Source organism: Meriones unguiculatus, chromosome 7 (assembly GCF_030254825.1).
Source record: "Meriones unguiculatus strain TT.TT164.6M chromosome 7, Bangor_MerUng_6.1, whole genome shotgun sequence".
NCBI classification, from domain to species: domain Eukaryota; kingdom Metazoa; phylum Chordata; class Mammalia; order Rodentia; family Muridae; genus Meriones; species Meriones unguiculatus.
Window position 1 is genome coordinate 76,489,424 of NC_083355.1, and position 12,740 is coordinate 76,502,163.

The window sequence follows — 12,740 nt, forward strand, 5'->3', positions numbered from 1 at the left end:
TCTTTACCTGAAACTTGCTGGCCTTGAACTCTGAGTTCTACTTGCCCTTGTCTTCTGGAATTAAAGGCGTGTCTGTGTTCCCGCCAGATCACACAGACTGAGGTCTTTGGATGTGATCCCTTACTAGAGCAGCCATGTTCTGAATTAAAATTCCTCTACAGAGCCAGGCGAGATGGTACAGGCTTGTAATCCCATCACTCAGGGAGGCAGAAGCAGATGGATCTCTGTAATTAGAGATCAGCCTGGTCTACAAAGAGAATCCAAGGTTACACAGAGAAACCCTGTTTTGAAAAACAAACAAACAAACAAACAAACAAAAAAATCCTCTACAGGTATTCCTTTTTTCCCTTTTCTTTTTTCCTTTTGGTTTTTCAAGACAGGGTTTCCCTGCATAGCTCTAGCTGTCCTGAAACTCACTCTGTAGACTAGACTAGCCTCAAACTCAGAGATCTTCCTGCCTCTGCCTCTACTGGAATTAAGGGTGTGAGCTACCACTGCCCAGCAGTATTCCTTAAACCAATTGACATCCAAAACTAATCATCACACTATATTTTTATGCAAATTTTTAAAGAATTTCATTCATAGTGAGGAATCATGCTAATGCATAGTACCAATTTTTAAATTAATTTCATATATGTATACTTATTTAAATCCCCTTCTCTCTCCTCCCTCATACCCCTCTCAGGCTTCCCTTCCTCTCAAATTCATGACCCATTTTCTTTATTACTGTCACACATATGTGTAAATAAATGCAGAAATAGAACCTGCTGAATCCATTTAGTGTTGCCTATGTGTGTATGTTTTCAGGGCAGAGCACTTGGGACTGGCTAACCATTTAGAGGACTCATGCTTGAAGAAGACTCTCTGAGCAGTCTTCAATTCCCTCTAACCGTGGGCCTTTGCAATTTCCTCCACTCTGACATGTGAATTTGCTGTTGTCATTGTTCAGTTCTTGTTAAGGCAGCCATATTGTTCCCATTTCACGGGTGCAGTTTTCCTGTCATATTTAGAGGGTACAATCTGGAAGCGGGTATGCTTGTCCTCTGACTCTTACAATCTCCCTACCACCCTCTTCTGGGATGTTTCTGGAGCCTTAGGCATAGGGGTTGTGTTTAGACGCAACAGCTGGGGCCGGGCATCCATCCCACGGTCAGTCGTTCTCTTCATTTCATCTAGCTGTGGCTTTCTGCAAAGGTCTCCATCCGCTGCGAAGCATAGTGTCTCCGATGAAGGGTTGAGTTATGCCTGTCTTGGATATACAGACAGATTTAGAATGAAGTCAGGAATTATAGTGGTTTGGGAAGGTGGCAGTAGTTGGTTCTCCTCTAAGATCCATGACCTCACGAGCCACGAGCGTTTGGCTAGGTTTCCAGTCACAGGCGGAACTGCCCTCCTCTTGAATGGGCCTCACATCCAACCAGAGCAGCTGCTGGTTCTCCCCAAGATGTAAGGGCTACTCTTGTATCTGTAGGGATATCTTGTTAGCCGTGCAGAGAAAAACAAAAAGTTTATGTACTTATTATTATTTTTTATTTCTTAAATTACCGCTCTGGGGTTTTATTTAGGAATTCTTGTATTGGGGCTGGAGAAATAGCTCAGCGGTTAAGACGCCGACTGCTCTACTGGAGGACCCAGGTTCAATTTCCAGCACCCACACGGCAGTTCACAACTGTCTGTAATTCCAAGATCTGACACCCTCACACAGACATACATGCAGGCAAAACACCAATGAACATAAAATAAAAAATAAATAAAATTAAAAAATAAATTCTTCTGTGTTCATGTGTTTGTGTGCGTGGGTGTAAGAGAGAATCCTTAAGAAAGTCCCTTTAGAGATGTGGCTTAATGGTTGAGTCTAGCGGCCCCAGAGCCCTTGGTTTAATTCCCAATTCCTCTCACTGACTTTTGTTTTGGTGTTTATTGTTATTTAAAATAAATTATTTCCCTGTGATACTTTCATCTCATGTTTCATTTTAAAACCTGAATCCATTTAAAGTTTAGTTTTCTAATCCACCGCCAAGGTAGAAAGAGAATGAAATCAGAATAGAGACCAAATGGCTATCCACTTTTACAAGGACTATGAATTTAAGATGAGCCTGCTCTGTTGAACAAATAGCGCACATTTCTATGATTTAAGTAGCATATCTACATGTGCTATTGACTTATCCTTTCTGCAAATATGCTTGAGTACCTACTGTACACAAACACTATTTAAATCTTGTAGATAGCACTGGTAACTCAGAATCCAGGAAGCTTGTAGTCTAGAGGTTAAGATATGCAAAAATAATCGTAGCCCGGTGAATGTTCAAGGTGCTGGTGTTCCAAGACAAAGGACTGCCCCAATGGGACATATGGTTGAAAATAAAAAATAAATTCATTGAGAAACGGAAAGCATTCCAGAGAATGGGAGTGGATCAGGAAGCTAAAAACAAAAACAAACAAAACATGAGTTGTCATGGGACTTTTACATAGTGACTGTCTCTCCCAAGTTGGCATAACAGAGACTTTTTTTTTGGCACTTATTTTCTGAGATTCCCGAAGCCTAGGAGAGGAAGGCCTTCCAGCCTATTTTGGCAAACTGGGCATGCTCGCTCCATTTATTGTATGAAGTCCAAGTGGGCAAGGGTCTTTGTCAGCTGACTTCAATCTCCAGTGCCTATTATCTTGACACCATCTAAATTGGTTACACGCCACAGTGAAAAATGGTGATTATAGGCACAGATGAGGACAGTCTGAAAAATTCCGTTTCAGTTGAATGCCTAGTATATGCCAGAAACTCCGGAAAATAAATGAAATTTTAGGTGTAACTGGTGTTTTCAATAAGGAATATCAGTGCCAGGTATGAGAGTGCACACCTTTAATCCCAGCAGAAGCAAAGCACATCTCTGTGAGTAGTTTGCAGAGTGAGTTCTAGGAACCTCTTAAACCAGGATAATTCCTAACTGCATTTTAAATCTTTATTCTTACTCCCACAGATAAATGTAGCTCTCAGTTAACAAAGAAGCTTTTATTTGCAGCACACAGAGACCACTGCAAAATGACACAGTTGGTCAAAACGCAGAGAACCACTGAGCATGGGAAGCCCGCTGGACCAGCAGAGCTCACCGGCACCCACCACGCCCCCTGCCAAGGACGTGGCGCCCTCGGCGGCAGCCTGTCCGAAGACAGAGCGAGGATCCTCCGTGCACGCCGAGCGCGCAGAGGTTCTGTCAGTAAACGTAAAATAATGCTAAGAAGCGGGCACTCCACCCGTCCTAAGGGGACTTTGGAGTGGAACTACGAGAAGCCACAAAGCCGGCAGGCGCAGGCGTGCCACGGACAACCCTGACGTGAGGACCCCCCCGGAGGCCCGGCCCGGAAGAAAGGCGCCAAGCTTCAAAACCTGGAGTCCAGGAGGCCGGCTGGCGGCGCGATGAGGCTGCACTGTGAGGTGGAGGTCCGTAACCAGCACTTACCGGCCTTGGGACTCAAGGCCCGAGGCAAGGGCGTGCGAGCGGTGGTGAGCCTGTGCCAGCCGCCGCGCAGGAGTGCGCTGCAGCCTGGGGCAGGAGCAGAGTCCGACGGCCGAGCCTGCTTGCTGGTCTCCACTATGAAGGACAGGCAGGGAACCCGCTACGAGGTACGCTGACCGGGCGCCTTGAGCGTCCGCCCACTCCTTAACTCAGTTCCTTCTGCTGTGGTGACTGACTTGGTAGATACCAAGCCCCTGAAACTGCAGCTGTGACAGCTGATTGGAGGGGGACAGAGAGATCTGTTCTGCGTCTGTCCCTAGTGCTGGGGTAAAAGACCTGTGCCTGGCTCGGGGGGGTGGGAGGGTTGTTTGTTTGAAAACATGACCTCACTCTTCGTAGCTCAGCTGCCCTGAAACTCACTCTGTTGAGCAGGCTAGCCTGGAACTCACGCAGATCCACTTGCCTCTACTTCCTGAGTGCTGGAATTAAAAGGCGCGGGTCACCACACCTAGCTTTCCAGAAAAAAAAGAATTTAATGCAGATCTAATTGTTTCTTAACTTAAATCCCTTAGTAAATCTCAGGGTTCTTGAATCTTTAGCTCTTCGCTGGTTTGTTTTCATATTCATCCGTACTCCCCCTTTTCCCTCCAAAAAGCCTCTTACCACCCTAAATTTCTGAGTCTTTGGCTCCTCACAGTTACCAAGCTCTCCCTTCCTGGGTTTGCATATGTTCCCTCCACCTGAAGTGCTATTTCCTTATGTACCTCCTGACCGTTTCCCTAGCTTGTTCCTATTCCTTTAATTCTCTCACCTGTAAAATCACATTTCTACTCCTAAACTGGGTGAGGTTTCCTTACCTAGGTTATAGTAGCCCTGCTTGTCTTTTTGTTGTGCTTATTTAGTATCCTCCCTCATACTGTAAACTCTGCCTGTTGTCACCATACCATTCTTGTTAAGCACTGCTCCACGTTCTTATTATGGTGCCTGATACAGAACAGCCTCTCAGCAAAGAGCTGTTGAAGCCTAAAGCAAAAGCATCAGTTATGAAAAGTTCTGAGCACCAGTTATGTCAGTCAGCAGTAACCATAGCAACAAGACAAGCTTTCTGCTCTCAAGGAGCTTGCACATAATCTAGCTGAAGGCACGTTCATCTGGACTGGGGAACTGAGGCTATGAAGGTAGGGAACTACTTCTGGTACTTCTTACTATAGCCATGTGACTGGCTTGGAAGAAGGGGAAACAGTCTCTAAAAAGGAGGGAAAGACACTGAGCAGATAGAGCAATACTGATAAGTGTCAGCTGCCTGAAAGCTATAACTTCGTCTGTTAAAAAAAAAAGTCAACCAAACATAAACTTCATAAAACTGCCTAGACATGGGACTAAAAGCGAAAGTAGAACCTGAAAGAAGACTGCACATTCCAGTTGCAGTGAGTGTTATTGAATAATAATGCCTACTTTTGTTGTCTCCCCCGCCCCAACCCCCTTTCATTTTAATCAGCTAAGAGAGAACATTGAGCAGCTCTTCACCAAATTTGTGGATGAGGGGAAAGCCACTGTCCGGTTAAAGGAGCCTCCTGTGGATATCTGTCTGAGTAAGGTACTATATTGGAAATGGTAACAGGAATGACACAAACCAGGCACCACACCGAATGCTTGGAATCCCGGCACTCTAGGAGCAAAGGCAGGAGGGTTTCTATGAGCCCAATACTAGAGTACTCTACATGGCAAGTTCTTGGCCATCCAGGGAGATACAGAGAGATTGTATCCAAAAATGGAAATCCAAAGACAAAGACTGTTCGGCTGTTCAAGCATCTTGATAGCCCAAATGGCAAGTAGGTGTCTTACTGTTGTGTTTGGGATGGGATCTGAGCCCAGACTGTCCTAAAACTGCTAGCAGTCCTGCCTCAGCTTCTCTAGGGCTGGGAATACAGGCCCGAGATAACACATCAGCTTTCCAGTATCTGTTATTAATACATCTTACATTTTATTTTTGTTTGTTTGTACCAGGCTCTCTCTGTGTAGCCTTGGCTGTCCTAGAACTTGCTCTGTAGACTAGGCTAGTCTTGAACTCACAGATATCTGTCTGCCTCTGACTCCCAAGTGCTGTGATTTGAAATTTATTTTTATGTGTGTCTTAGTCACTGTTCTGTGACTAAGAAGACACTGACCAGAAGAGGGAGGGCGGGTGGGGTTGGGATGGGATGAGGGAGGGGGCTACAGCTGGGATACAAAGTGAATAAATTGTAATTAATAAAAAAATAAATTATGTAAAAAAGAGAGAAAGACCGTGACTGAGGCAGCTCTTACAAAAGAAGCTTATAGTTTCAGAGGCTTAGTCCATTATCATATCATCATGGCAAGAAGAATGGCAGCAAGAGGATATGTGCTGCAACAGTGTCTGAGACCTTTACATCCTTGTCTCTGACCTGTAGATCTGTAGGCAGAGAGAAACAGAGACCACTGTGAACTGCCTTTGAACCTGGGTCCTCAGCAGGAATAACAGGTCTCTTAACTGCTGAGCCATCTCACCAGCCCTGGCTTTTCATATCCTTGCTGTATGCCTGTGCATATCTATACATGGCAGAGGTCTGAGGACAGCCTGCAAGGGTTGGTTCTCTCTGTCCACTGTGTGGGTTTTAGGGATTGAACTGATACTTAAGAATAAGCACCTTGGGCTGGAGAGATGGCTCAGAGGTTAAAAGCACTGGCTGCTCTCCCTAAGGTCTGAGTTCAATTCCCAGCAACAACATAGTGGCTCACAACCATCTAAGATGAGATCTGGTGCCCTCTTCTGCCCTGCAAGTGTATATGCATGCAGAACACTGTATAAATAATAAATAAATAAGCAAATAAATCTTTAAAAAAAAAAGAAAGAATAAGCACCTTTACCCACTGTCTGTCCCTCTCAATGGTCCCGTCCAAACCTTTCAAAGTTAAAATTTAGACCACGTACTAAAATATTTTTTACAGTCCATTTAAAAAAAAAATGATGACATATGGTATGGGTATGGTATGGCCTGGGTATGCAGCTGTAGGATTTGTTTAAGGGAAGAACTAGCAACCATGAAGTACTTAAAATGAGATTTATAATTGCATAATGTATTTTTATTTATTTAGGCCAATCCTAGCATTTTAAAGACTTTCCTTTCAGCTATAAAACTGGCTCATAGAGGTTGTGACATCAACACTCCACTTTCAACACCTAAGCCAGTGAAGACTTCAGAATTTGAAAATTTTAAAACCAAAATGGTAATCACATCCAAAAGGGATTATCCCCTAAGCAAGAACTTTCCGTATTCTCTGGAACATCTTCAGGCTTCTTACTGTGGCCTTGTCCGAGTTGATATGCGTATGCTTTGTTTAAAAAACCTTAAGAAGTTAGACTTGAGTCACAATTGTATAAAAGAGCTTCCAGCTACAATTGGAGACCTCATCCACCTTCAAGAGCTTAACCTTAATGACAATCGCTTGGAGTCCTTTAGTGTGTCGTTGTGTCAGTCCACACTCCAGAAGTCACTTCAGAGTTTGGATCTCAGCAAGAACAAAATCAGGGCCCTCCCTGTGCAGTTTTGCCAACTCCGGGAACTTACAAATCTAAACCTCAGCGATAATGAATTGATTCAGTTTCCCTTCAAGATAGGACGGCTAACAAACCTTCGCTTTCTATCAGCAGCTCGGAACAAACTTAGAAATCTACCTTCTGAATTTAAAATGTTGTCCCTGGAGTACTTGGATCTTTTTGGAAATACTTTTGAAAAACCAGAAGTCCTCCCAATTATAAAGCTTCAAGTACCATTGACTTTACTGGAATCTTCTGCACAAATCATACTATCCAATAGGTAAGACTCTCAGGCATAAAATATGACTTTGGTAGCATCCTAATCTGAGGAAACTCACAGTAATAGCCTTTCAGTTTTTTAACTTTGTTATTTGCTGGAATCAGGGAGTAGTGGGGGCGTTTGCATTCCTGCAGCATTCGGAGGTCAGAGGACAGCTTGTGGGAGTCAGTTCTTTCCTTTACCATGTTAGTTCTAGGGACTGAGCTCAGGTCATCAGGCTTGGCTACAAGCACCTTTACTGAGCCATCTCACCGCAGCAGTCAAGTCTTAATCACTCCTAGTGTTGTACATAGCCTGATGCTTGCTACAGTAGCCTTCATGTTCTTCATGAGCTTGGAATCCCACAGCTCGTTCCATTACTTCATTTGGTCCTCTGCCCTGTCTTTCCAGAAAGCTCTTAACCTGCCCACCCTATCATGAGTTTTATTCTCTACTTTATATTGCTTACTTTTTTTTTTTTGGTATGGTACTTTTTACTTGCTATTTTTTTTTTTTTTTTGAACATTTATTTGCTATCAGTTTTCAATAATATAAGATTTACAAGGGAATGACTTTTTGTTGGTCACCATTTCCTACTTGTGTCTTAAATGTTTTATCTTTGGGCTGGAGAGATGGATCAGTGGTGAAGAGCACTGACTGGTTTTGCAGATGGACCCAGGTTCAGTTCCCAGCACCCACATAGGGACACTCACGGTCACCTATAACTGTACTTCTAGAGGATCTGGTCCCCTGTACACACATGCACTCATGCATGTACAGTCCCCTGTCCATATGTATGCCCACAGGTGCCTCCACAGACACACTTACATTGCACATTATGAAGTAGGACATTCAGACAAAACATTCATACACATGACATAAAAGTAACTAAATTGTTTTAAATATGCTGCCCTGTGTTCCTGACTAATATCAGACATTGATGGTTAGATGACTGTAGCACCATTTCTCAAAATATGGTTCCCTGAGAAGCTGAAACAGCATCAAGTAGGAACCTGTTAAGAGTTGCAGGTTCTTGGTGTATACCCAAAACCTACTGAATCAGGAATTTTAAGAATGGGGAGGTCTCCCTCCCCACCCCCCTCATCTGACCCTAGCTTATCAGGTTTCTTCAGGACTGTTGGTAATGTCCACTGTGGCCTAGCAAGGCTGCTCCTACCCTGTCTGTGGACTTGGAAAGGGGCAAGGAGGAGATGAGGTAGGGAGGGTGGGATTGGGAGGGAATGAGGGAGCAGGATACAGTTGGGATACAAAGTTAATAAACTGTAACTAATATTTAAAAAATAAAATTAAAAATGAATGGGGACCAGGGAGCTCAGCAGTTAAGAGCACAGGTCATTCTTCCAGAGGTCCAGAGTTCAATTTCCATCAAATATGTGGTGGCTCTTAACCATCTGTAATGTGATCTGCTACTGCCTTCTGGCCTGCAGGTGTACATGCAGATAGAGCACTCATAAAATAAATAAATAAATCTTAAAAAGAAAAGAATGGGGACCAGGCTGGGTATGGTGGTGCATAACTTTAATCCCAGCATTCAGGAGGCAGAGGCAGGCAGATCTCTTGAGTTCAAGGCCAGCCTGGTCTAAAGAGTGAGTTCCAGGACAGCCAGAGCTACACAGAGAAACACTGTCTCAGACAAAAAAAAAAAAAAAAAAGGCCGGGCATGGTGGCTCATACCTTTAATTCCAGCACTTGGGAGGCAGAGGCAGGCAGATCTCTGTGATCTCTGGTCTACAGAGTGAGTTCCAGGACATCCAAAGCTACACAGAGAAACCCTATTTCAAAAAACCAAAACAGGGAGAGAGACGGGGACCAGCTGTTTTAATAAACTCTCCAGGTGATTCTGATGTGCCCAGAAGTTTAGGGACTCCGATGTGGCACAGTGCTGAAGTGTGGTCTGTCAAGCCAGACTTGTTCTGGACCACTGTCTTCATCCATTTGTATGACTTTAGAATGTTAGTTAACCTCTTAATCTCATCAGAAATTGGAATAATAGTATTTTACAGAATTTTGAGGCTAAATAAGCTAATGTTATACCAACACATTTTGTGTATGAAGGGCTAAGTAATTGATGGTCCTTTTGCTCTTAGCTCTGAACACTAACTGCTGTGGTTTCATGAGATCGAACTCCATTGGCTTGGATTTTATTTGATTGGTTTTGGTTTTGTTTTCTTTTGTTTTTCATGTTTCTTTCATCTAGATGTGGAAGCTAGTAAGTGAACTAGCCTAGTTACCATCAACTGTTAACTTGACAGTCTAGAAACACCTGAAGAGTCAGTTGAGTAATTAATTGTCTTCATCAGGTTAGTTCTGTGGTACTGTGAAGGAATGTTTTCATTAGTAGTTGACACTGGAGGACCCAGCCCAATGTGGGTAGCCCTGTCTCTGGGCAGGTGGTCCAAGACTATGTAAGTAGCCTGAGCTAGAGTGAAGTGAGTTATCAGTGTTCCTCCATGATTTTTGCTTCACGCTCCTGTTTGGGTTCCTGTGTGACTTACTGATTTGACTATGACCTGGAAGCATAACATGAAATAAGCCTTTTCTTCCCCTGAGATGCTTTAGAGATGGTCTTATTTTATCAGGAAGGAGCTTACCAAGTAGCTAGGCTGGCTGACCAGGGAGCCACCTCCTCTGCTGTGAGATCACAAGTGCTCCACTGCACCCAGATTTTGTATGTGGGTTCTCAGGACTTTGTGCTTACTCCACAGGGACTTCACCTGCTGAGCCATCTTCCCAGCACCCTCTCCCAGCCCTAACCCTTGAAAAGATTAACTTGGTGGTTTGGGGAGAAGTTTTACCGTGTAGTTCAGGTTGGCCTCAAACTTGTAGTCCTGCTTTCCCTCTTGCATGCTGGGGTCCATCTGCACACCACCACACCCAGCTTCTGATTTCTTCTTAAACTGGAGAGTGAATATTAGGCTTGCAAGTTCCCTTCTACCAAGTTAGGTCCTCTGTCCAGTCAGGCCTTGAATTTAGGATCTCCCTCCTTCAGCATCCAGCCTCCAGAGCTGAGATTACAAGCATTTGCCACCAAGCCTTGCTTTTGTTTTTTTTTGTTGTTGTTGTTTTGTTTTCTTTTTATTGAGACAGGGTTCCTCTGTATAGCTCTGGCTGTCCTAGAACTCGCTCTGTAGCCCAGGTTGGCTTCAAACTCATAGAGATCTGCCTGCCTCTGCCTCCCAAGTGCTGGGATTAAAGGCGTACGCCACCACTCCCAGCCAAGCCTTTTTAAGACAGGGTCTCATACACTCAGGCTTACCTCAGTGTGTTTTTGTTTGTTTTAGACTTCTCCCTGGCCTCAACTCCAATCTGCCTCAGCCTCCAGAGTGCTTCCAGAATTATACCTAGCAAAATCTAGATCTTATTGTTTTTGTTCTTAGCACTTGGGAAAATAAAATGGTTATATTGATTGTCACGTAATAATTTACTCTGTTTGTTTGTTTTGAGACAACAAGGTTTCTCTATATAGCTCTGGCTGTCCTGGAACTCTGTAGGCCATGATGGCCTCAAACTCAGAGATCCGCCTGCCTCTGCCTCCCTGAGTGTTAGAATTACAGGTGTGTACCACCACTGATCAGTTTAATACTTTATTCTAATTTCATTATAATCCAGTGCTTTGTTTATTTGTTTTTTTTGTGTTTTTCAAGAGTTTCTCAGTGTAGCCCTGGCTGTTTTGGAACTTGATTTGTAGACCAGGCTAGCCTCAACTCACACAGATCTGCTTGCCTCTGCCTTCCAAGGGCTGGGATTAAAGGTGTGTGCCACCAAGCCCAGCTTCAATGTTCTAATTCTTGTCTACATACATGAAATTAATCTAATAACATTTTATATGTATTTATTCCCCCCCCATTAGGATTCCATTTGGCCCTCATATCATTCCTTTCCATCTTTGCCAAGATTTGGATACTGCCAAAACCTGTGTCTGTGGAAGATTTTGTCTACAGTCTTTCATTCAAGGAACTACTACAATTAACCTACACGCTGTTGCCCACACTGTGGTTTTAGTAAATAATGTGGGTAGAATGGAAGCTCCGATTATCTCTTACTTTTGTTCTCTAACCTGTTATGTAAATTATTCTGATATGTTAAAGTAGTAGTATAATAGAAAGTTCTTTAGATGTAGGACAGTTGAGTATTTGGAGAAAGGGAAGCTCTTTGTATATCTGCATGGGAAGAAATGTATATTAGCATAAGCCATTTGACTCTGAAACTTTAATTAAAGCTGAGTTTTATTTTGGGAGTGGATCAATAATGGCTCAGTGGTTAAGCGCACATACCCTTTGCAGAGAACTTGCAGAGAACTGGAGTTCTGTTCTCAGCACCTACACTGTGCCTCTGTGTACACCAACTCTATGTACTCCAGTTCCAGGGAATCCAGTGTCCTCACTGCAGGGACACCAGACATGCATGTGGTACATGTATATGTAGTCAAAATACAAATCTTTAATCTTATTCTGAAGTTAACATATTCATGATTACAGTGTTAGTTTCTGCCTCAAGAAGCCAGGATATGCTGTAGTTAATCATGTCATGTGTATGTGTGTGTCCTGGTTGGTGTTGGGGATTAAAGCCAGAACTTTGTGTATGAGCTGCATTTAATTTTTTTGTTTTTGTTTTTTCAAGATAGGGTTTCTCCGTTGGCTGTCATGGAACTCGCTTTGTAGATCAGGCTGTCCTTGAACTCAAAAAAATCTGTCTTGTGCACCACCACACCAGGCCTACATCTTATTTTTAACATAAAGTTAAACAGATACTAATGTTAATCACACAGATCATAATAATGTTCTTGGGCTCAGCAGGGAAAGGTGCTTATTGCAAAGCGTGATGTCCAAGTTTGATGGTTGGCACCCACATGGTAGGAAAGAACAGATTCTTGCAAGTTGCACACAGGCATTCAACTTTTTTAAAAATGTAGGAAGAGAGTTGGGCATGGTGGTACACACCTTTAATTTGTTGCACAGAGAAACAACAAACTGTAATGGGGGAAACTGAAGAGATGGCTCTGAGGTTAAGGGCTCTGGTTGCTCTTCCAGAGGCCCCCCAATTCCCAGCACCCACCTGGTGGCTCATGTGGATAGCTCCAGTCACAGGGAATCTGAGCCTCTCTTCTGATGTCCTTAGGCATAGCCCAACATAGCGCAGATATACATCCCGGTAAGCACCCCATAGTGTAAATGTTTAAAATGTAATAAGGGCTGGAAAGAGCTGAGTGGTTAGGAGTTAACACTGCTCCAGGTATTGAGTTCAGATGGCAGCACCCTTCCTAGGCAGCTTAAAATGTCCAACTCCAGCTTAAAAGATCCAAAACCCTCTCTTGTCTCTATTCAATTTTTCTGAAATCTTTTAAAAATCTAACATTCTCATCCCAAACATTCCAAGTTAAGGATGTATAATCAGTGTACATTATTAGATACTTTGTTCTATTCACCAAACACTAAGGCAGGTTAGCTTT

At 43.3% G+C, this 12,740-nt stretch overlaps 1 protein-coding gene across 1 annotated transcript; it reads left to right on the forward strand.

Moving 5' to 3' along the window:
• The first annotated feature begins 3,370 nt into the window (after positions 1–3,370).
• On the forward strand, positions 3,371–11,876 carry Lrr1 (leucine rich repeat protein 1). The gene is made up of 4 exons (XM_021650942.2): positions 3,371–3,619; positions 4,951–5,049; positions 6,570–7,291; positions 11,142–11,876. Exons 1-4 carry the CDS (start codon positions 3,413–3,415, stop codon positions 11,380–11,382), a joined length of 1,269 nt encoding a protein of 422 aa, XP_021506617.1. The 5' UTR covers positions 3,371–3,412; the 3' UTR covers positions 11,383–11,876.
• The last annotated feature ends 864 nt before the right edge of the window (positions 11,877–12,740 follow it).

Excerpts from the sequence above, each read along its gene's own strand:
- Lrr1 (XM_021650942.2), top strand. The coding sequence starts at position 3,413 with ATGAGGCTGCACTGTGAGGTGGAGGTCCGTAACCAGCACTTACCGGCC. Across the intron at positions 3,620-4,950 it reads GGCAGGGAACCCGCTACGAG|CTAAGAGAGAACATTGAGCA; the intron begins GTACGCTGACCG and ends CATTTTAATCAG. Across the intron at positions 7,292-11,141 it reads CAAATCATACTATCCAATAG|GATTCCATTTGGCCCTCATA; the intron begins GTAAGACTCTCA and ends CCCCCCCATTAG.